The sequence below is a fragment of the Grammomys surdaster genome, unplaced genomic scaffold, assembly GCF_004785775.1.
Source record: "Grammomys surdaster isolate TR1022 unplaced genomic scaffold, NIH_TR_1.0 143, whole genome shotgun sequence".
Classification (NCBI taxonomy): domain Eukaryota; kingdom Metazoa; phylum Chordata; class Mammalia; order Rodentia; family Muridae; genus Grammomys; species Grammomys surdaster.
Window position 1 is genome coordinate 3,714,515 of NW_021604601.1, and position 24,124 is coordinate 3,738,638.

General features: G+C 45.2%; 1 protein-coding gene across 1 annotated transcript in view; it reads left to right on the forward strand.

Moving 5' to 3' along the window:
- Akap12 (A-kinase anchoring protein 12) overlaps positions 1–24,124 on the forward strand; it is a 91,060-nt gene that overhangs the window by 36,077 nt on the left and 30,859 nt on the right. Inside the window, exon 2 of the mRNA XM_028764382.1 lies at positions 10,233–10,350. Coding sequence (XP_028620215.1) covers positions 10,233–10,350 — 118 coding nt within the window. The remainder of the gene's footprint in view (positions 1–10,232; positions 10,351–24,124) is intronic.

A 24,124-nucleotide genomic window follows, 5' to 3' on the forward strand; every position in this document is an offset into this window, starting at 1 on the left:
TCTGTCTGTGTCTTACTTCCTGTTCTGTTGCTGTGAAGAGACACCATGGCCGTGGTGACTTACAACAGAAGGCATTTAATTGAGGGATTGATTACAGTTTCCGAGGGTGAACCCATGACCATCACAGAAGGGAGCGTGGCAGCAGGTAGGCAGGCGTGGCACTGGAGCAGTGGCTGAGGGCTTCACGCTAATAATCCACAGACAGCAGTCAGAGAGAGAGAGCTGGAGAGTAAGCTTTTGAAACCTTCAAGTCCGTCCCCAGTAATTCACCTCCTCCGCAAGACCACTCCCCCTAATCATACTTAAACAGTTCAACCAACTAGAGACCAAACATTCAAATATATGAGTCTCTCTTATTCCAACGACCCCAAGATCTGTATGTAGTATGTGCACTCTGACTGGATGAAACCCCAGAATTCAAAGTCAATACCACACCAAGAGGTTTCAGGGATATGAGACTCCTGGGCCCTCCTCTCTCTGGTCACCTCTATGCTTCTTGTGGAGTTTCAGCATTACTTTGAAGTTTATGAGAGAGAGTAAACAACAAGACTGAGTTGTTCCCTACCCCTCACACAAAAATAAGAATCTTAAACCGTTGAACTGCTTAGTCGTCTCCACCCAACATGGAGGCCTGCTTCTACCTCAGCTCCCTCAGATCAAGCTTCAAGCAAGTCAGAATGTATCCAGAGATTAGCAGTTAGATCTCTGATAGTCAGGCAGGCAGTAAGAGGGGGCTGCAAATAGACAATAAAAATGGCAAGCTTTGAGCTTCTTCCTCACCTTTCTAATGGGAGACAAAAGCCTGGCAGCCTTTCTCCCTTCCGTAGGCAGTGGACCCACCTGAAATGCTCAAGGCTGGGTTAGGACATATTTACATCAAAGTTGTGTGCCCATAGCAGGGCAGGGACCAAGGATTACCCCTCATGTTTGCCGGTCTTGTGTAGTGTCTGATAGCGAGGGGGTGGGTACCTTTGGTGGGCCCATGCCAAGATGTACCTCTGAGAGCACATTCAACAGATCTGGTGTAAGAGGTTTATTTTCAGGGTGAGGGGAATGGGGAACTGAGGAAGAGAGAAAGGCCATCACATGAAGGAGTTAGAGGCAGACAGACAGGCAGACCAGCAGACAGACAGACCGAATGGGAAAGCGGGGGACAAAGGCAAAGGGAGGTTGGGCACAGGAGAAGCCTGAGAAAGGAGGCAGAAAGGGGAATCTGGGGTGGGGGGCTTTTTATCCTCAGCACACCCCTAGCGCCCTTAGAAGCGACAGATAATGACATCACTGCTGCTAGGTCCCTGAGAGTAGGCGGAGAAGATCACCTGTATCCTAACAATGTCCGCACAGAGGAAGATGCTTGAACATCAGGGATGCGATTTTAGATTTACACACCTTTTTACGGTTGTGTTCCCTAAGCGTCTGTACAACACGGACTGAGGTTATGGGTTTTGCAAACATTACAAGGGAGACGCCGTGAGGACTGTCATCTCAGTGGGTTGCTGTTGCTGGTAGTTTTTATGTCCCTTGTCTCAAGCAGAGATCTTATAAATTCCCTTTGCCTGAAGTCAGTATGGCTGATCTCCCACCTAACCAGATTTAGAACTCTGTGTTTTCTTTTACATACTTTCCCAGAGAACCCAGAAGTTTTAATATTTTGAAAAACACTTCTATCATTTAAAGTGTGTGTGTGGATACTTGACTGAGCTGTGTGTTAACACAGATTTGAGTGTGTCCGTGGTCTCTTAGTTATGGATGGTGTTACTAGCTGTGACTCACAGGGAGTTCTTTGGACAAATAATCTCCGAAAATGCTACAGTGATTTTTCTCCACAGAGGCTCAGAATGCACATTAAGGGCCCTTTTAAACTTAAGTAAACAAGCTCAGTTCTGTGAAAGCTCGGTTTTCAAGCTGAGTGGAGCGCAGAGCCTCTCAGGCGGGTGCACTGCACCCGCTGTGCTGAGGGTTTTTAGATCCCGGTTTGAAAAAGGGCTGGTTTTTAAGAGGTCTGATTTGTAGACAATACTCCTAATTAAGTGAGTTCACCATGGGGTCTGTTCGAATGAGCAATATTATGTTAATTACTTTCTAGGACATTCAACAGTTGGAATATTTGAAATGTTTGGCTGAAGAGAAAGTGATTTGTTTGCTAAGAGCAAACTGGTCATTTCGGTGGGTGTATTGTAGCACTTTTTTCTCACGAGAAAGATAAAGATGAGGTCTTCCTCCTCCCTGAAATTATGAGATTTTCATGAATTTTACTGACGATTACAAGAAAAAGAATATCGAGTATCCATAGCGAGAGTTGCCAAAGACGATAGCTGCTTCAAGGGGCACTGGCTGACCACAGCTTGTGTTCTGGGCAGATAGCATCCTGGATCCTTCCACACATAATAAACATGACACTCAAAAGCAGCAGAGGTACCTCTCTGCTATGAAAATCAGAATTTTTCACTTAAAAAAATTTTTTTAATTGTGTGGTGGTGGTGGTGTGTGTACCAACATGTGTGAGTGCCAAAGGAGAACAGATCCCTTTGGGCTGGAGTTCTAAGTAGTTGTGAGCCACCCAACTAGGGGCTGGGACTAGACCAGTCCTCTGAAAAAGCACAGGCAGTCTTAACTGCTGAGCCATCTCTGGAGCTCCCGGAAAATCAGAATTTCATACTAAGCTTCAATTTACATCTGCACAATCTGTTTTTCCTATGTCAACCGGGTGTTTAAATGGCTAAGTGGTGATTTGCATACCATTGTATTCTGGTGGTCGTTTGAGTGAGGACGGACAGTACCACTGGTTCTAAGTGAGACCCTAGAAGTGGAGGCTCTGAAATGGGAGGTGTGTCCAGGGTGTAGGCAGCGGGGCCAGGAAGCTCATGTGCAATGATGGGGTTGTAAGTATCCTGTCTTCTGAATTCTTCAAATTAAAGCCACTCAGTAAGGAGGCTTTCTCTTGCTTCCGGTTTCATTCGCTGTACGTGAGGGGAAGAAAACAACTTGACTATATAGAAAGCTCAGAATTGGAGGCGTCTTCTGTACTCATGAGTGTGTGTGTGTGTGTGTGTGTGGGGGGGTGTCGCCATGCTCAGTGGCCTGAGATAAGGACTTCCCAGATCTCTCTGGAGGTCACTGGAGTCTCCTACAGGTTTCTTCTCAGTTTCATGTGGTTGGAGGGAGCTTTTGGCTCAGCAGCCCCATAGTCCCCTGAAACCTAATAAGCAGTCCCTTTATTGTCTTTGAAAGGTTTTGCTAGTTAGGAGTGCTCGTCATGGCCTTCCCTTTCTGATTGCCTGAAGGTTAGTTTTCTTTACATTCATGGGAGAGAAATACACATCTCTTGTTTTAAGAATTGCACCATAACCAAGAGCTTGATCATTTCGTTATATTTTTAGATTTTTTTTTTTTGTATTTTAAATTTTATTCTTGGCTCAAAGTGCCATTGCCCATTGAGCCACATCACTCTGTGTGTGTGTGTGTGTGTGTGTGTGTGCACACACGCGCGCGCGCGTGTGCGTATGTGTGCTCTTTTCTCTTTGAGGCAGGGTCTCTCTCTCCCCTGGCCATGAAGCTCACCAGTCAGGTAAGGCTGGCTGACTGAAATCCACATGCTCTGCTTTCCCAACACCAACTCAGCTATCTCCTCAGTTGTTTCTCTCTCTCTCTCTCTCTCTCTCTCTCTCTCTCTCTCTCTCTCTCTCCCTCTCTCTCTCTCTTTCTCTCCCCACCTCCCGGTTCATTTATTTTATGTATATGAACACTGTAGCTGTCTTCAGACACACCAGAAGAGGCCATCAGATCCCATTACAGATGATTGTGAGCCAGGATGTAGTTCCCGGGAATTGAACTCAGCACCTCTGGCAGAGCAGTTGGTGTTCTTAACTGCTGAGCCACCTCTATCGCCCCTTTTCTGTTTAAAATAGAAAAAAAAAAAAAATGAAAAATTATCAACTGTACTGAAGGCTTTTTTGTGAATTTTTTTTTAAGATTTGTTTTTATTTGTGTGTGTGTGTGTGTGTGTGTGTGTGTGTGTGAGAAGCCCATAGAAGTCAGAAGTCAGATCCCCTAGAGCTGGAGACATAGGAGGTGCCTGAAGTAGGTGCTGAGAACTGAGCTTGGGTCCTCTGGAAGAGTTCTCAACCTGAAATTTTCCAGTTTCCTGTATTGACTTTTTTTTTTGGTTTTTCGAGACAAGGTTTCTCTGTATAGCCCTGGCTGTCCTGGAACTCACTCTGTAGACCAAGCTGGCCTCGAACTCAGAAATCCGCCTGTCTCTGCCTCCCAAGCACTGGGATTAAAGGTGTGCGCCACACTGCCTGGTGACATTTTATTAACTAGAAAGCTTTTTAGATTTATTTTGTTTATTTGTACAAGTATTCGGCTTGCGTGTATGTATGTATACGTAAGTCATGTGCATGCCTGGTGACTGCAGATATGAAGGGAAAGTTGAATCCCCCGGAACTGGAGTTACGGATGGTTGTGAGCTGTCATGTGGGTGCTGAGAATCAAACAGTCTGCAAAAGCAACTTAACCACTGAGCTATCTTTTCAGCCCTCAAGTTATTATTACTTTTAAAAGAAATTCTTGCTATATTAGCTCAGATTGACCTCAAACTTTAATCCTCCTGCCTCTGTCTCCCTAGTACAGATTTCATTGTCACCAAATGCTAGGACAACTTCACTAAAGAAAACATTTCTTCCAACTCTGGAAACTCTAAAAGACACACTAGTTTTCTCATTGTTCTGGCGGAATATTTGACAGTAACATCTTAAATATGTCAGACTTTATTTTGCTAATGCTATTTTGTCAATACAAGAGGATGATTTAGAAATGATGGCCTCAGCGTGATATATAAGAGCCAGAAAAGACTGGCCTAGAGCATATGTCTTCATTTGAACAAATGGACCAGGACGTAAAGGGTCTCCAGTGTGTGCTTTTAGACTTAGAGAATGTCCCAGATACTACTCGTTTGAATTCCAGACAGTCTAAAAACAGAAACATGTATTAGGCCTTGATTTATAATTGGGAAAATGAGCTGAGGTGAGGTTTCAGAGCCTGGGGGAATGAGATCTTGACCTCAGAACTTACTTATAGCTGCTCTGCCCCATACTGTCTGATTGAAAACCCCCTGTGGTGGCTTGAATGGGAATTGTCCCCCATTGGCTAAGGCATCTGAATGCTTGGTCTCCAGTTGTTAGCTCTGTTTGAGTAGATTTAGGAGGTGTGGCCTTGCAGGAAGAAATGCATCACCAGGAGGGAGCTCTAGAGTAGACAGCCTTACCTACTTCCAGTGATCTTTCTCTTGAGGTAAAAAGATGGGAGCCCTTAGCTTCTTCCCTGCCACTTGAAGCCATGTGGAACCATGTGGTAAAATAAACTCTCCTTCCTCAAGTTGTCTTTGGTCATGAAATTTTAGCAGAGAAACAGACAAGTCATATGCCCCCCTCCCCAAACACCAAAGGATAGAAGCAAAACTTCAGGCCGTTCTCCTCCTTGACATCAGTTCTGTGGCTCTCCCTTGCTCTCTTTTTTCCCAGACCAGCAGAAGCTTAGAAAGCAGAGACTGTGGTTCCTCCTCATTTGCCAGATTCCAGAAGCATGGGTCCATAACACATGTAGAAGTATTCACTTCACAGAAGTACGCTTGACAAGTAATTGTCAGGAGACCCCGTTTGTTGACAACACATGACGTCACAAGGATTTTACAGTTGACTTATTAGGATCTTAACATATGTCAGGTGGTATTCTAGGGGTGTGTGTGTTGCTGATGGTCAAACATGAGAGTGTCCTATAGGTAAGTACCTTGTCCGTGGAGCTGTATCCCAGCCTTGGTTGGTACTTTGATGGATGGCTTGATTGATTTAGCATTAATATGCTAAAGATGCTGAGGAACAGTAAGGATAGAGAGGCACTTCAGACTCAACTCTAATGGTTGAGATAATCTTTTCCTCTGAGACAAAGTTTCTCTTGAGTAGCCCTGGCTGCTCTGGAACTCACTCTGTAGTTCACCTTGTAGACCAGGCTGACTTCCAAATCAGAGATCCTCCTGCCTTTGCCTTCTGAACGCTGGGATAAAAGGTATGTGCCACCAAGCCCAGCTGATTCTGGCTCCGCCCGCCCCCCCCATCCTGATTATTTGTACATATAGTTTCTGGTATCCTCGGCAAATTACAAGAGTTGGAGCTGCCTCCTCTACATGTGACAGGTACTGGGTCATCCCCAGCTGTGTGGGCCATTCAGGAAGAATATAAGGTAGGAAGATGGCTCCTGCAGAGGAGGCAGCTCCTCCAGCAGCCTCGCCTCCACCCTCAGCATCCTGACAGTTGGCAGGACCTCGTGGATTTTGTTCATTGTTCAAGAAATTCATTAAAGGGCTTGATATTCCTCACAGAGAACTCAGGGTGAGCTCTAGACGGGTTTGTAATGAAGGAAGGGAAGAGAGAGTTGCCTGGTTCTTACTCTCGGACATCTTACAACTGTCTTGAATATCCCCGGTTGTTCCTAGAGGAAGGCGAGGCTGTTGCTGGAAACATTTGAGAAGTTTGGTTATTTTAGTGTTGCTTCGTTGTAATATGGTAATACTTTACTGGGATAAACTCTGGCTGACCCGCCCAGAGGATATGAGCTCGAAAACACTTAGGGTTTTGATTTGGTCGGAGGAGGCGTCTTCACTTTTTGAATCGCAAATCCAGTGGGGAAGATTGGGTTTCTGGTACTCATTGTGCTTATGGGGTGAGGGCTGTGTCTTTCTATTCCAATTTTTGTCTCAAAAGAAATAAATGTATCCTTAATACTTTTAAGTCCAAGATGCGTGGGTAAAGAAGGAGTGAGAAAGCTCCAGAGAGAAAAATAGCTGGATTCCCTTCTTTCTCGATTGAAAACCTTGAATTTCAAAATCACCTTTCTCCCTGACCTGGATGCCAGCGGACCTCATCTGGGTCCATTCGCCCCTTCTCATCCTGCCCTGAACTGAGTGTAAATCCTGTCTCCAGTGGGCCCCTGAGTCCCAGGGACAGGAGATATACTTACTAAAGATGATTGATAGACATTCTTCTCCAGTATGTGGGACCAGTGCATACACTACAGTTTTGTGGTTGGGGGAAAAAAAAAGCAAATGCTGGTTTTGGAGGGGGTTTGGAGGGGTGGTTGAGTGGCTAAGCGAATGCACTGCTTTGGCAAAGGAGCCAAGTTCGGCTCCAAGCACCCATGTAGGGGGCTGCTCACAACCACCCGGAACTCCAGCTCCTTGGGATCCGAAGCCTTGGGGACCTGAAGGCACCTACACTCATACGTATATACACATGATTTTGAGAAAAGGTTAAGGCACATGCATGCTAATAAACAAATGTATGAGCTAGGCATGGTGCCTATGCCTTTAATCCTAGCACTTGGGCGGGTAGATGGAACTCTTGAATTTGAGGCCAGCCTGGTCTACATAATGAGACCCTTTTCAAAAACAAGCCAACCAATTACAGAAGGAGGAGGAAGAAGAACGACGGGAAGAGTTGTTTGTTCACAGTTTACAATTAACCTATAGCATTAAAAGTGGGTTTATTAAGCACGTGTGGCAACAGAGACAGATTTCCTCCAAAGCCAACTGGCTAGCTGGATAAACTAAATAGGTGATCTCTGGGTTTAGTGCAAGACCTTACCTCAGTAAGTAACCTGAAGAGTATCTGGGGAAGTATCATGCCCAGCCTCTGTGCACTTGTGCATACACACGCATGCACACACACACACACACACACACACACACACACAAAGAGTGATCTATCACCCTTCCTGCACCCTTCCTGAGACCTCTGTTTAATTTCTTTTGGTGCTTGCAGTGTCTCATGGAGCCCAGGCTGGTTTTGAACCCCCAATTTTTCTGCCTCATTCCCCCACTCCCAAGCACCCTAGATTACAGTTTCGTACCATCACCCCAACCACATCAAGACAGAGCCTAAGATTCTTTCAGTTGCCACACATTCACCATAACATGTGACTCTGCCTCCCCGTTCCCCTGCCCTTCAGACTGCTAACTCAATCTGATCCAACCTTTGCCTAGTTCCGGTGCTACACAGTTTAAAACGTGCTGGTGGTTTTTGCTGATGAGCCTTGTGGAGACGCCACTTCTCCTTTAACTTTATGTTTCATTTAAAATTCCCGTCTTTTCATATTTTGGTAAGTGAACCCTTGAAACGGAACTGTAATCCGAGCATCTTGCCTAATAACTGGACTCAGCATGGTTATTTTGAAGCCGACTGCTCCGTCTGCAGTGCCAGTGTGTGGTGTTACTTCAGAGGAAATGCAAGGGGGAGAAGGAATTGCTGGGAGTAGAGAATAGCACTGTGAAATCAGTGCAGTACACCTAAAGATTTCTGGATCTAGAGGCCACAGAACTTTCTAGAATGAGTAGTACCTCTTTGTCCAGAGCTATCCATTGTCCCATGAACAGTGCAGCATGGCCTAGCTGAGTGTTGCGACTGGCCCTTCCCTCTTTCTTTTTAGTGTGTATGTGTGCGCACATGTGCACAGCAGATATGTGGAGGTCAGGGATAGCCTCTTGTTCCAGTTCTCTGTCACCTTTCACCTTCTGTTGGAGACAGGGCCTCTCATTGTCTTGGAATGTCACCAAGCTGGCCCATGAGCTCCAAGGATCCCCGTGTCTCCATTCCCCATCGTGACATCTCTGGGATTACAGACACGTGTCACCACACCTGGTTTTTCACATAGAATCTGGGAATGTAAACAAATTCAGGTCTTAGGTTAGAAGGCACATTCTTTCAGACTGAGCACCTTCCTCCCCTGTGTTCTCTGTTCTCACACAGCCTTTTCCAGGAGAACCTAGCTCTCAGCTCTACCTCCTCGATAAAGCCCTGGACACCCTGAGCACTGCCTGGGGCCATCTATTGCTGTCACTTGCCCTGAAGAATTGCTTCATGACACTTTTTATAGCTGCCACTTAGTAATTATGTGTTTGATCATCAGTTCTGAAGGATGGAGAGATGTTAAGAGCACTCACTGGCTCTTCTTCCAGAAGACCCAGGTTTGATTCCCAGCACCCACCTATGCCTCCAGTTCCAGGGAATCTGATATTCTCTTCTGTCCTTCTTGGGGACTACATGTATATGGTACACAGACATATGCATAGATGCGGGCAAAACACCCATATACATACAAATTTGGACATTGACTTTAACTTAAGGATACCTTACTATTTATTTATAAGGCTCAGTTATTTTTCCTAACCTGTATCTAGTCACAAAGAAAGAAGGTTTTATTTATTTGTTTAGTTTTAAAATGTTTTTAAAAAGCTGACTTAGATCTTATAATGTTTAAAATAAATGTACTTATTTTAGGTACATGAGTGTTTTGCCTGCATGTATCTATGTGTACCGTGTGTGCCTTGTACTCTTCTAGAAGAGGCCATCAGACCCCTGGAACTGGAGTTCTGGATGGCTGTGAGTCCCCATGTGGTTGCTGGGAAGCAAACATGGGTCCTCTGTGAGAGCAGCTGGTGTTCTTAGCCCTAAGCCATCTCTCCAGCTCCATCCCTTCCTTCTTTAAAATTTTAACATTTATTTGTGTATTTACATGTATGTGCATTGTGGTCCTCATGCGGAGGTCAGAGGATGATTCGTGGGGATGGAGTCTCCTTCTACCAGAGATCAAACTCAGGCCATTGGACTTGGCAGCACGTGCTGTGTGTTCCACAGAGCCAAGTTTCCAGCCCAAGAGGTGGGCCTTACTAAAAGGCATTTTTAACAGATTTAAGAATAGATGTTAGTAGAAAGAGAGATACTCAAGGGATACATCCAAGAATGTGGGTGTGGGCTTTTAAAAACCAGAGTCATTGAGATACTATTTTATAGTAACACACACACAAGCACACACACACACACACACACACACACACACACACCACTTATTTCTAGGGCCAGAGATGATATGATAGATTTCTTCCTTAGCATATCAAGGTCCTGGATCCCGACCAATGCAAGAAAGAATAAAAAGGAGGGCAAGAAACAAGAAAAGTTTGGCTTCTGTGCTTGTATGTAAGCTCCGTGTGCTGAGACTCACCCAAACTCTTCACTGTAGTTTCTGAAATAGGGTCTTAAATAGCTGGTGGACAGAGGAATGAATACATGGACTTGTGCACACACTTCACATACAAGGGTCAATCTTTAACTTGCACTGGAGGTGGGGCGTGGGGCAGTATGGGACCGAGTTCATGTTTACATGGCTTTGTCTTCCCCCACCAGCTCCCCCAACAGAAGAATGGTCAGCTGTCCAGTGTCAATGGTGTAGCTGAACAAGGCGATGTCCACGTCCAAGAGGAAACCCAGGATGGGCAGGAGGAAGAAGTCGTTGTTGAAGATGGTAAGTTGTCCTTGCAGGCAAAGCTGGCTTTGGCAGGACCCTGGGGGCTGGAAACCAGACTGCACTTACAGTGAACCATGAACTGGGTTGTCACATAATGTCAACAGAAAACACTAGCGTACCGTACTGACTCATGGTGCATGATGCCAGCGACACAGTCAGCTGGTCTGAAAAGAAGGTGTTTAACGTGCACTTTGGGTAGCCTCTGTACTCGGGGGGTTCACACCACACTCTCTTTCTTCAGCGTTCTTCCCTGGAATTAATGTTTTGTTTTTAAAATCATTGTCCCTCATTCTTGCGCGTTGCTGTCAGGTGTGAGTTCTCATTAGAAAGACTAAGATGCTTGCTTTAGAGGAGTGAGGGTCTAACACCTGGCCAAACTAAAAATGAAAGTGACAGCTCTGCATCACTCCAGGGAAGCCCGTGTCACACGCACAGATTTCCTGGCATGTACGTACATCTCTGTGATGTGTTTTGTGACATCCGACTCTTGAGTGCAGTGGGGAAGAGGGGGCAATGGGCTGGTGCATCTTTAACCAAAGTGTTGCTTCCATCTTAGTTCATGGGGCAGTAGTGCATGGCGTCATTCAGTTCAAGACATAGAGGAACCATGGAGATACTCAGTGGGTACTGGTGATTGCCACTAAGGCTTCCAGTCTGAGTTCAATTCCCAGGACTGGCATGATAGAAGGAGAGAAGTGACTCCTGAAAGTCGTCCTCTGACCTACCTACCTACACACACACACACACACACACACACACACCAAACATACATACATACATACATACATACATACATACATACATACATTCATACATACATACATACATACATATAGGTTTACATACATACACAAATGTAGTTTTTAAAAGGTATATTCAGTGTAGTAACTTGGTTCTTCTATGCAATATAAATAAGGCACAGATGAAAGAACCGGGCATTGCCTCACTGGGTAAGACCCCTTCAACACATGGAGTCTGTTTCTCCCCTGCTATGCCCCACAGTGCTGCGTCAAGCCGGGAGCTGCTTTGAAGTTGGTGGGAAGAACTGATCTTTATATGTCACCACAGGCACCATATAAAGTTAGAAATGCATACATAGTCTCACAGATGAAGTATTTCCCTGACCTAGTCTGAGGCTTTCAAATAATACCCACCAGACAGCTGGCGCGGACCCAAATCAAATTCCCGAGGCCAGTCCTTTGTCCTCTCCACGTTCACTTTTGAGTTGAACCAGACAGTGGCTAGTGTGTGTGTGTGTGTGCGTGTACAGGTATGTGTGTGTGTGTGGTGTGTGTGTGTGTACAGGTGCATATGTGCATGTGTGGAAGCCAGATGACAAGCTCAGGCATCATCACTCAGGAGCCATCTACTTTTGTTTTTTGAGACAGAATCTCTCAGTGGCCTGAAGCTTTTCATAAAGGCTTGGCTAGTTGAGCAGGAATCTGCCTCTCCAGCACTAAGAGGACACAGGACATACTCATGCCACAGTGGCCTGGCTGTCTTTCTGGGTTCTGGGGACCAATCTCTGGAACTTTACTGCCTGAGCCATCTCTACGACTCTCCAATGAATTGTTATTATTTTTCACCTCACTGAAGTCACTGTGGCTCAGGTACTTCAGGGACCATTTATCTGGGTTTTCTACTTCTGATTCTTCCCAACAGGGGACATGAGAAGGCAGTCCGTAGAAGATTAATTACAATAAAACATAAGGCTAAGAAGAGTCTGCTTGGTGATTTTTTTTTTGTTTTTTGTTTTTGTTTTGTTTTGTTTTGTTTGTTTTTCAAGACAGGGTTTCTCTGTGTAGCCCTGGCTGTCCTGGAACTCACTCTGTAGACCAGGCTGGCCTCGAACTCAGAAATCCACCTGCCTCTGCCTCCCAAGTGCTGGGATTAAAGGCGTGCACCACCACCGCCCACTTGGTGATTACCTTTAGACTTTTGCTAGAGACAGAAGTTGCTCAGAGTTCAGGTGGACTGATTTCCTGAGGTCAAGGGTAGCACTAACACCTGGGGACTGAAGAGAAGTTGGAATCAGATATGTCACCATGAGGGCTGAGGGACAAAGTCCAGAGTTCATAGTACTTGTCCATAGTGTGCAAGGCCCAGGTTTTAAGCACAGCACTGTAAGAGATGAGACAGTTTTTTAGAAGAACTGAGAACATCCAGAGCCAATACTTGATGTGTCTACTTCCCTGTGGTGTTAGGGTTACAAGTCAGGGCCCTGTAGATTCTAGGCAAGGGCCACAGTTTACCTTTGTCTTAGTTAGGCTTTCCATTGCTGTGAAGAGACACCTTGACCGAGGGAACTCTTTTAAATGAAAACATTTAAATGGGGCTGGCTTACAGGTTCAGAGGTCTGGTCCATTATCATCACGGTGGGAAGCATAGCAGTGGTGTGGGCAGACATGGTGCTGGAGAAGGAGCTTAGAGTTCTATATCTTGATTCAAAGGCAAGCAGAAGGAGACTTTGTCTTCTTCAGGTAGCCAAGAAGAGGCTCTCTTCTGAACTGTGTGGAGCTTGAGTATGGAATCTCAAAGCCCATCTCCACAGTGATGCACCTTCTCCCACAAGGCCACACCCACTCCAACAAGGCTATACCTACTCCTGCAAGGCCATACTTCCAAATAATGGCACTTCCCATGGGCCAAGCGTATTCAAACCACAACAGCCTCCCTAAGCTTCATCCTCATTGTCAGTAGTTATGGTAATGTCTGTGGGCTAGGCACTGTTCCTGGGACTCAAACCTGTTATTATAGAGCCAACACAATTAACCACTACACTGTCCCTATACACGGCACATAGGCACATATAGAAGATGCCTGGAGAAAGAGTGGTTCCAAAAGTTTCCTGTGAGTCTCATCTGCTGGTCACTTGGCTGCATGTGACCCAAGATAAGATCACAAGCTTACTTAAAGCATCATGAGATTTATTTATTTATTTATTTGTTTAGTGACTTGATTTCATGTTTCTCAAGTGTGAATTTTGTTGATGACAACATTGGGTTGTAGTGTCAAAGCTCTGGACAGGCCTGAATGAAAATCCAGACAGAAAAAAAAAAAATGGGGCTAGTTAAGAGGGAGCCAAAATCAGTGTGGTTTTGGGAGCACTTTGTGGACAATTTGAGGTCTTTGAATGTGGCAGAAAAAGATAGTCCAAGTGAGTTGGTTTTTTTGTTTTTAAATCTATCATATTTTAATTTATTTACTGTGAGTGTGTGTGGATGTGTACTCACATACTCACTTATTCGTGAGTGTTCAGAGGTTTAAGTAGGATTGTAGGGGTCAGGTGACAATTTGCAGAAATTGGATCTCTTTCTACCAGGTTGTTTCTGGGGATTGAACTCAGGTTAGCCAGGTTATCAGAGGCACCAGGACTGAGGCATCTCGCCACCTACCCTGACCCTTCTTTTTAATTAGTGTGTGTGTGTGTGTGTGTGTGTGTTGCACACACACCACAGTGAATATGTGGAAAGCAGAGTGCACACATGTGATGGTTTGTATATGGTTGGCCCAGGGAGTGGCAGTATCTGGAGGTATGGCCTTGTTGGAGTAGGTGTAGCCCTGTTGGAGAAGGTGTGTCACTGTGGGTGTGAGCTTTAAAACCATCATCCTAGCTGCCTGGAAGCCAGTATTCTGCTAGCAGCCTTTAGATGAAGATGTAGAACTCTCAGCTCCTCCTGCACCATTCCCGCCTGGATGCTGCCATGCTCTTGCCTTGGTGATAATGAACTGAACCTCGGAACCTATAAGCCAGTCCCAATTAAATGTTATCCCTATAAGAGTTGTCTTGATTATGGCGTCTGTTCACAGCAGTAAAACCATAGCCAAGATAACACACAAGTCAGTTTTCACCTTCTTTTGTATGAAACCCAGTGATTGACTTCAAGTCGTCAGGCTCAGTAGCAGGATCTTTATTCACTGTGCTGGACTGCAAGTCCAGGAGTGATTCTTGTATGTGGCCGAGCTGATGCTTAGGCTAGATATTTGGGACACATCCTGTGTCCCAAATTCAGGCACACATCCTGTGAGATCCTGGAGAGCATGGTGTCCCCTGTAGTCTGTGACTTGTCTCCTGGAGGCTTGCTGTTTGCTGTTTGCATTCCCACAGATGTGGTTTCTCTGCCCGCACATGAAACACCAGCTTCTTTGAAAAGCCATTCTGTCCCCACCTGTGACCGTGTTGCATGGCTTCCCCGAGCAGACCCAGGTGGTTAACCATGGCTGGCCTGGGAAGCCTGGGCACACACCAAATGCTCAGTGCTGGGAGAGTGGAGAGAAACAGACTCTGCCCTTCAGAAGACCCTGAGAAAAGCCCAAGTTCTGGGAAGGGTGACCATCTTCTGAGAGAATTGTAGAGGCCACTCTACTGGTTGGTTTTGTGTGTCAAGTTGACATAAGCTGGAGTTATCGCAGAGAAAGGAGCCTCCCTTGAGGAAGTGCCTCCATGAGATCCAGCTGTAAGACATTTTCTCAATTAGTGATCAAGGGTGGGAAGACCCATTGTGGGTGGTGCCATCCCTGGGCTAGTAGTCTTGGGTTCTATAAGAAAGCAAGTTGAGCAAGCCAGTAAGTAACAGCCCTCCATGGCCTCTGCATCAGCTTCTGCTTCCTGACCTGCTTGAGTTCCTGTCCTGAATTCCTTTAGTGATGAACAGCATGCAGAAGGGTAAGCTGAATCAACCCTTTTCTCCCCAGCCTGCTCCTTGCTTATGATGTTTTGTGCAGGAATAGAAGCCCTGACTAAGACAGTCACCATGAGACTCTCTTCCAGAGGCCCATCCTATAGGCTATTCCCTTGCTTGCTTTTATCTTTGTCTGACCATCATAATTCACAGTCCGGCAGTGTTAATGTAGATGGAAACCTCACATTAAATTCTTCAACAGCGTTTTCTTCCTGCTTTTGTTTTGATATAAGTGTTAAGCCTGTGGGGTGCATGTGTGTGTGTGTGTGTGTGTGTGTGTGTGTGTGTGTATGTGTATAGAAGTCGGAGGACAACTTGTGGGAGTTGGTTTTGCCTTAGGAGTTCTAGTGATTAAACATGGATCACCAGGCTTCATGACAGGGGCCTTTACCCCCACGGCATCTTACTGGCCTGTTAGATGCTTTTAGGAAAAGTTGTTATGTATGTGCTCGTGCGTATGCAGGCCTGTGGAGGCCAGGGGAAAGCGTCTTGCCCCCTCCCCACAACTTGCTTTTAGAGACTGGATCCCTCACAACAGCAAAAGCTCGTGGTTTTCACCAGCTAGCTTCTGTCTGGAGACAGATCTGTCTATCTCCATCCCCCGCCTCCGATGCTGGGGTTACATCACCTCACAGCTGAACCTGGCTTTCACATGGGTCCTGGGGATTCAAATTCCCATCCTCTTGCTTCCACAAGTGTTTGTACTTACTCTTTGATTCAATGAGCATTCTTGCTGAATGGTTACTTTAAAATGACAGGTGTTATTTATGAGGCCATGGGTGTAGCTCAGCAATAGAATATTTGGACAGCATGCTTGGGGCTCTGGGATTGACTCCCAGCACCACCAAAAAGCAGAAGAGAAATAATATGTGAGTATGGGAGGCTGAGGCAGAGGGATCGCTTCAAAGTTCAAGGCTAGCCTGGACTACATAGTGTGAGTCCCAAGGGCACTTCTGATGCCAATTTTCTGGATTTTATCTCACTGTTGTGCTAAAATACTCTGACAAGAGCAGTTTAAGACGGGGTTTACTCTGGCTCACAGTTCAGGGGACAGTCCCCCCACAGCAGACAGGTTATGTGAGCTCGAGGTGGCTGCTCGCATAGCGTCCAGTCAGGAAGCGGAGAGCAATGAACCCGATGGGCTTTGCTTTTTGCTTAAGTGCAGCGCAGGATCCAAGCCCAGGGAATGAGTGGTACTCACCTAAGACAGTCCTTCACAGGCAAGGTCAGAGGCTAACGGAATCTAGAAAAATCTGTCATAGCATTGCCTGGAGGATTGTCTCCAAGGTAATTCTAGCTCCTGCCAACTTGACCATCACAACTCAAGAAGTCGCTGACAACATTTTTTAGACAGACAGAAGTGAAAATTTTCCTATTATTATGACTCGCTTGGCTTTTCTGAAATTAAGAAATATGAAGCGCTCAGGAATATTGGAATCTTTTCTTCCTGGGTGCTTTCTGTCCTTACTCCCTCCTTCCCAGCTTAGAAACTTTCTTTACATGACAGAAGTAAAATAAAAAATCAGATATATATGTGGGGAAACAGTTAAGGGCTGTGTAATCTCAGAGCAAAATTTTAAAGTATTTACTTGTGTGTGTATGTGCGTATGCATACGTGTGTGCATGCATTATGAGTGTGGGCATATGGATAGCGGTCAGAAGACAATTTTTTGAGTCAGCTCTTGCCGTCTCCCTTGTTTAGAGGCAGAGTCTCTTGCTTTTGGTACTGCACTGCATCCTCCAGGCTACTGGCCCACAACTGTCTGGGCGTGCCTCTGCCTCGCATTGCACCTATAGGAACGCTGAGATTACAGTCAGCCAGGCCACCACCACGTCTACCTTTCTTTCTCACACCTTCCAGAGTTAGATCTTAGGTCTTCAAGCTTACTTACCTGGTGAAACTTTTTTACCCACCTAGGTACATTGCCAGTCCCAGGGACAACTTTAGGCCATGCATGTTTAGGGATGATTGCAAACATTTATGTACAATGAAAAAAAAATCATTGCAATTTCTTTTCTGTTCCAGAGTCAGTCTCTACATTCTCTTCCGGTGATTGATCAGTTTATCTTTTTATGAAAACTGCTTGGCTTTTTTTTAGCATCTTTTACTACTGTTCCTCAAACAGATAAGGAAATCTTTTTATTTTATTTTTTTTTTTTGTTTTTTGAGATAGGGTTTCTCTGTATAGCCCTGCCTGTCGTGGAACTCACTCTGTAGACCAGGCTGGCCTGGAACTCAGAAATCCACCTGCCTCTGCCTCCCAAGTGCTGGGATTAAAGGTGTGAGCCACCACTGCCCCAGCCAGATAAGGAAATCTTAACATCCTGTTTCTGTGGATGCTACTGTAACCCGTTGCTAAACAAAATGTCTAAAGAGCCTCATACAAGTAATCCAGCACTGTCTCAGATCTGAATATATTTGGATTTTCCTTCCCAAGGCAGGGATCTCTGGGTGTTTCTGTGGCTTGCAGAGTCTAGGTAGCAATAACACTTCTATCTTGCTGGTCATCTTTGTGTGAATAAAAGAACAATGATGCTCTGTCCTCGTTTTACACTATTTTCTTCACATAGGTATTACACCGTTTGCACACCCAGAGCTGAGGGAATTTACACCAGCAGCCACTGCCGCAGTCGTATTTGTCCTTCCCCGCTTTGTGGCTGGTACTTTTCCTTTGGAGCTCATGGTGTACCAGTGAGCCATGTGTTTGTTCATCAGAGAACAGTAAAGAGGCTGCGTGCAGGGAATGAGTCCCTGTTACATTTGCTGAGCATGATGCTCACCCCTCCCCCACGCCTGAGGACATTGGGTAAAGCAGAGGTGTCTAGGGGTCTAGTCCACAGTTTCACAGTAACCAGCTTTGCTATACCTCAGCTTGACGCTATCCCTCAGGTAGAAGCATAAGTGGAGGACTCTTGACGGCTGAGTTTGCTGCATTGTGGAGAACACATTTTGCTAATGGTGCTCCTATTGACACGTGTTTTATTGAATTTGAGTCTTCCCATTCCTAATGCTCAGTACTTTGGGGATATGGAAAGACCAAAGGTGACCTCTGAATAATTACCATCCTCCCCGTGAGTCTGTTCCCTTACAGATAACCTACTCTAGAATCAAAAGTAATTCTTCTTCCTTGTTTGAGGTGCATACTAACTCGATCTGGAGAGCAGGCACACTAAGACCTGCCCCTGCTCCTAGTAAACAAAGACTCCCATGCTTGCTTTTCTGCTAAAGGTGGTTTCCCTACTCAGAAGAAATATTTTATGATTTTGCCTCCTTTTCTGTTTTAACGTGTGACATAATCGTGTATATTTTTAGGAAGACCTGCCTGCCACCCCATCATTATCCTCCATTCTGCCTCTGTTTGTCTTGGTACCAGTTGTTAACATCTGGCATCTGATGTCACTCTCTTACTTCCTCCTTGACAGAGAGTAGAGCCAGGGATGGGGATTCCTGTGGTTCAATACATCAACCTGTTTTGCTTTACCTTTGTTAGTCTCCCTGTATAGTCTGGGATAGCCTCAAACTCACGGTAGTCTTCCTATCTCCTTCTGGTAAGGCTGGTCTTACAGCTGCATGCACCATGCCTGCAGGTGCCCCAGTTTTGTGAGTCTTGGCCATGCTCCCTTTTCTCACATGGGTGATAACAAAGCTAGATCTCTTTCAGAGCTGACCCTCAGGTATTTACTGCTGGTTGGCATCTGATATTGCCTGAACATGCAATGCCATCCTGACCTACCCATGAGGGAAGAAGGATTCCTAGAAATGTTCTGTAGATGCAGGAGCACCTCCTCCTCATAGCACATGCTTTGTGTTTCAGATACAATAATATCGAGTGGCGTTTTCTCAAGCTCCGCCCCCATCTTGTTGATGATTTGAAAACTGTAGAGCACTAATGTAAACTAAGCCTTGAACTCCAGGAAAAGTCCTTAGGTGTGCCATTCTGGGATCTTACTTAGATTTACTCCTGCTGGTGTTGAAATAGCCCAGGTAATCCTCCTGCCTCAGCTTCCCAAGTGCTGAGATTATAGGTGCATGTTATTATACTCTGCTTCTTTCTCTTAATTTCACACACACACACACACACACACACACACACACACACACACGCGTAAACGAATGCACATGACCTTCATTTGAACGCATCCCCATATATTGTGGAGTCAGTTTCTATCTGTAAAATGAGCATCCTCTAGAAGCCTGACTCATCAGTATTATTCCTGTGGGCCCTAGAACCTAAGAGGATTAGCTCATGCAGACACCTGAGCCTTCTTGGACAGGTGCTTAAAATGTCATTATGCCTATTTATAAATTATTGCAGTGGTTTTCCTTAATCTGATACTAAAAGACACTTTCTGGATTTGAAGTTTTTTTTTTTTTTTAAAGATTTATTTATTTATTTATTTATTATGAATACACTGTAGCTGTCTTCAGACACACCAGAAGAGGGCATCAGATCTCATTACAGATGGTTGTGAGCCACCATGTGGTTGCTGGGATTTGAACTCAGGACCTCTGGAAGTACAGTCAGTGCTCTTAACCACTGAGCCATCTCTCCAGCCCCTGGATTTGAAGTTTTAATCTTAACTGGATAAAAGGTTTGTGAGGGGACATTTTATTCAATACTATTTTGCTTCAGAGGCATCTGGGTATGAAGAACAAGGTGAATGGCTTTATAAACGAATGTCGCCACAAGGTGTCACGTGGATCTCTGATGCGGTAGTTCTGCTGAGTTCCTGGAAGGTTGGGACTGAGAAGAAAGAGTGGATGGAAGTGATGCTGACAAAAGCCATTGCTTCTTGTCAGCTAGCCAGTTCTATCAGTGTCAACTATAGATTGCTATGGTTTTATGCTCACCACTCCGTTTAGAGTTGTGTTCTTTGAGGGTGGTGTAGGAGTCAGTACAGCGAGTGTCTGAGTGACTTTCTGCCACAGCGAAGAAATACCCAAGGAAGTTAATTGATGAAGAGAGAAAAAAAATTATTTTGGCTTCCTGCTTTATAGGCTTCTCTCTAAGGGTGGGCATTCATTGTTTTAGGTCTTAGGTAGATGAGTGTGCCAAAGAGCTGGGACCAGAGCATGTGAAGGAATGAGACGCTCATCTCCTGCTGGGAAGCAAAAGGAGCAGGAAGGGGATTGTCCTGTAATCCATTCCAGGAGTATGCCCCCAATAACTTAAGGTTCTCCCAGTCCAGTCCTACTCCTAAAGGCCTGTGGTACCCTCCAATAACACCACCGTGGGGAATGTTCAGAACACCAACCACAGTAGTTAGGCAAAGAAAATGTATTTTCTTGGCTTAGAATTCAGCCTCTGGGCAAGCAAGATGGTTGAGCAGGTAAATGCAGTTGTCCCACAAGCCTGGCAGCTGGAGTTCGATTCCCCGGACCTGATGTAGAAGTTGAGGGAGAGAACTGACTCTACAAAGTTTTCCTCCACATGCGTACCCACGCATAAACAGAGGAAACATGCAGACCCATACAGTCAATACATGACAACTTAAAATTATCTTTCATTTGAAGCCAGCTTGGTGTACACAGTGAGTTTCAGGCCAACCATGTCTCAAAAACAAACAAAACCAAAAATTTCCCCATTTGTGCTTATACTTTTAATTTTTTTTCTGACTGTTATTGCTATTCGAATGTCTGTATAGAGTACATTTGTTATTCAGGTGAGGGCTGGGATTAAAGACAGGTACCACTGTGCATGGCTGCTTTAACGGATCTTTAAATTTTTTAAAATTACCTCCCCCTGCCCTGCCCCCTCCCGTGTGTGTGTGTGTGTGTGTGTGTGTGTGTATTCTTACAGAGCTCACTGTGGTTGATATTCTTTTTCCACCAATGAGTCTGAAGGATGGAACTTAGGTCACCAGGCTTGAGAGCACGTGTGTTTTTGGTTTTGGCTGAGCTATCTTGCCTTCCAGCTTTACTGTATCTTAACATAGGTGTGTCATGTTTAGCAAGTGCCAAGCATGTGGTCATTACCTCACTGTACGAGTCTGCTGGGGCCGCTAGAACAAAACTCTAGAGCTGATGACATAGGGACAGACATTTATCATAGTCTGAGCAGTTTCAAGGACTCCCGAGGCCTCTCTCTGGCTTGTGGATGACGGCTCCCTTGCTATCCCTTCATAGTCTTTCCTTTCTACATTCCTGGCTGTCTTTAATTGTCTTAATTTCTTCTCCTGGGGATACCAGATGGTTTGGGTTAGAGCCCACCTTAAGTGACCTCATTTCTAAACCCGTTGTTTGTTTAGTCTATTTTATTTTATTTATTTTATTTTATTTTATTTTATTTTATTTTATTTTATTTTATTTTATTTTTAAGACTCCCTGAGTTGCCCATGCTAGCCTAGAACTTGTTCTATAGCCTAGGCTAGTCTTGGACTTTCTAGGGTAGAGCCACCATACTTGGCTTAATTGGCCATTTAAAGGCCTTTTCTCTTCAGAGCCTAGGGCTCTGGCTCAGTTGTAGTGTTTGCCTAGTATGCACAAAGCTCTGGTTCTCTCCCTAGAAGTACGTCAAATTGGGGTGTGATAGCACAGGAGATAATGAAAAGGGGGGTCAGAAGTTCAAGGTCACCCTTAGCCACATTTACCCATTCGGGGTCAACTCACACTTTGTGAGATTTTGTCTTTAAAATTGGGGGTGAAGGGAAAGAAGGGGCAGCTCTATCGAATGAGGTGGTGGGAGGGGCAGTTAGCTTAGCATTCTGTGATTGTTAGGTTGGAAAGTCAAATTTGGGACCAAGAAGGCTAAGTAGAAGAGTTACTGGGCTAGTGTGTCAGGTCCCTGCTCCTTCTGGGGAGTTGTTTTTTTTTTTTTTCCATAAAAGGAGGCCTGAAAATCTGCCTGTCTCCGGGGCTGACTTCTATCCTCCGCAGAGCACACTCACCTCGCTTTCCACAGGCAGCCCTCTAAGTATTTGCAAACATCAATCATGTCCCACTTTCATCTTCCCTAATATCTCCTGAGAAAAGAAGCTGACTCGTATTAAAAGAAAAAATGTCAGGACTTACATATATTTCCAAGAGGAATGTGCTTTGTGGAAGCCTGCCAAAACTAACTGGACCTCACTATTGCTATGTCTTGTTTTTAAGTTTATTTCTCACTCTCTTTTAAAATGTAAGAATAAAGCCAGGCATTCGAGGCCAGCCTGGTCTACAGAGTGAGTTCCAGGACAGCCAGGGCTACACAGAGAAACCCTGTCTTGAAAAACCAAAAAAAAAAAAAAAAAAGAATAAAGCCAGGCATGGGGCTACGTGCCTGGAACCCTCAGCACTTGGAAGGTAAAATTGGGAATAACAGTTCAAGACTCTGTTCTGCTATAGATTGAGTTCAAGGCTAACCTAGGATACACAAGACCCTATTTGTGGTAGTTTGAGTATGCCTAGCTCAGGGAGTGGCACTATTAAGAGGTGTAGCCCTGTTGGAATAAGTGTGTCACTGTGGGCTTTAAGACCCTCATCCTAGCTGCCTGGAAGTCAGTTTTCTCCTAGCAGCCTTCAGATGAAGATGTAGAACTCTCAGCTCCTCCTGCACCATGCCTGCCTGGATGCTGCCATGCTCCTTACTTGATGATAATGGACTGAACCTCTGAACCTGTAAGCCAGCCCCAATAAAAGGTTCTCTAAGAGTTGCCTTGGTCATGGTGCCTGTTCACAGCAGTAAAACCCTAAGATACTATTCCAAAACTAAACAAACAAACAAAAGGACTGGGGAGATAGTTCAGTTTGTAAACATGCTGTGCACTTCAGTACTGTTCCCCGGAACCTATTTTAAAAAGCCAACCATGGTATGGAACACACTTTGCAATCCTAATGCTGGAGATGCCAAGATAAGAGGGTCCCTGGGACTTGGTGGCCAGCCATTCTACTACTTGGTGTGTTCTAGGCCAGTGAGAGACCCTGCCTTTTAAACTTTAAAAGATATATATTTTTATTATTTCAGATGTACGGGTATTTTGCCTACATGTCTGTGTTCCATGTGGGTGCTGAGAACTGAACCCAGGTCCTCTGCAAGAGCAGCTAGTACTCTTATTTGCTCTTATTTGCTGGGCCATCTTTCCAGCCCTAGATATTGGCAGTTTAAAACAAAAAAACTTATTGTTATTACATTCAGTCTCTCTCTCTCTCTCTCTCTCTCTCTCTCTCTCTCTCTCTCTCTCTCTGTGTGTGTGTGTGTGTGTGTGTGTGTGAGAGAGAGAGAGAGAGAGAGAGAGCGCAATTTACAACAGTCAGGTCTCCACTGAGTGGGTTCCTATGTAAAGTCATCGACCTTGGCAGTGAGTGCCTTTACCCTCTGAGCCATCTTACCTAAAAATGACTTTTCAGAACTTGGCTAGCCTACGCGTGGCCCTAAGCAATCCCCAGTACAAACACAAACAAAACACCCCAAAAGTCAGTCAAGAGTCTCCAGCCTCAGTGAAGGCCCTCGCCAGGTCTTTACCATGATAGAATGCTAACTCCAGATCTCTGGCCTTCAGAGTAGTGAGAAATGGGCCCTGGTTGCCCGGGAGCTGTGTGCCAGGTTTATGGTGCTTTGTGTCGTTGCCCAAGCTGACTGAGATAGTCAGTGAGTGAACTTTTAAAGAAATGTATCGTTTCATCGTGACTGTCAGATCTTGGCTCTGAGTGTTCCCCTCGCTGAGTTAATTTCCGTTCAGTGTGTTCAGACACATTGGGATTCCATCAGGGTCAGCGTGATGGATATGCTGCTGTCCAACCTGCCTTTCTCCAGACGTAATCCCTCGTGTGCTTCCTGGAGACATCAGCCTCCCGAAGCTCACAGAAAAGTATCTCCAGGATCCATTTCCACTTGATAAGCTGTCAGCAAGAAATCCAGGCAGCTCACCTGGGGGAAGTTCATTTTCCACTTGTCTCAGTCATTGTTCTATTGCTGTGCAGAGCCAGTATGACCAAGGCAACTCTTATTTAAAAAAAAAAAAAAAAAGGCATTTAACTGGGGGCTTCCTTACAGTTTCAGAGGGTTAGTCTGTTATAGTCATGCCAGGGGCATGGAAGGGCTGTGGGGGTACTCCTGGTGCTGGAAAGCAGCTTATAGTTACATCCTTATCTGGGTGGGGGGAGGGGAGAG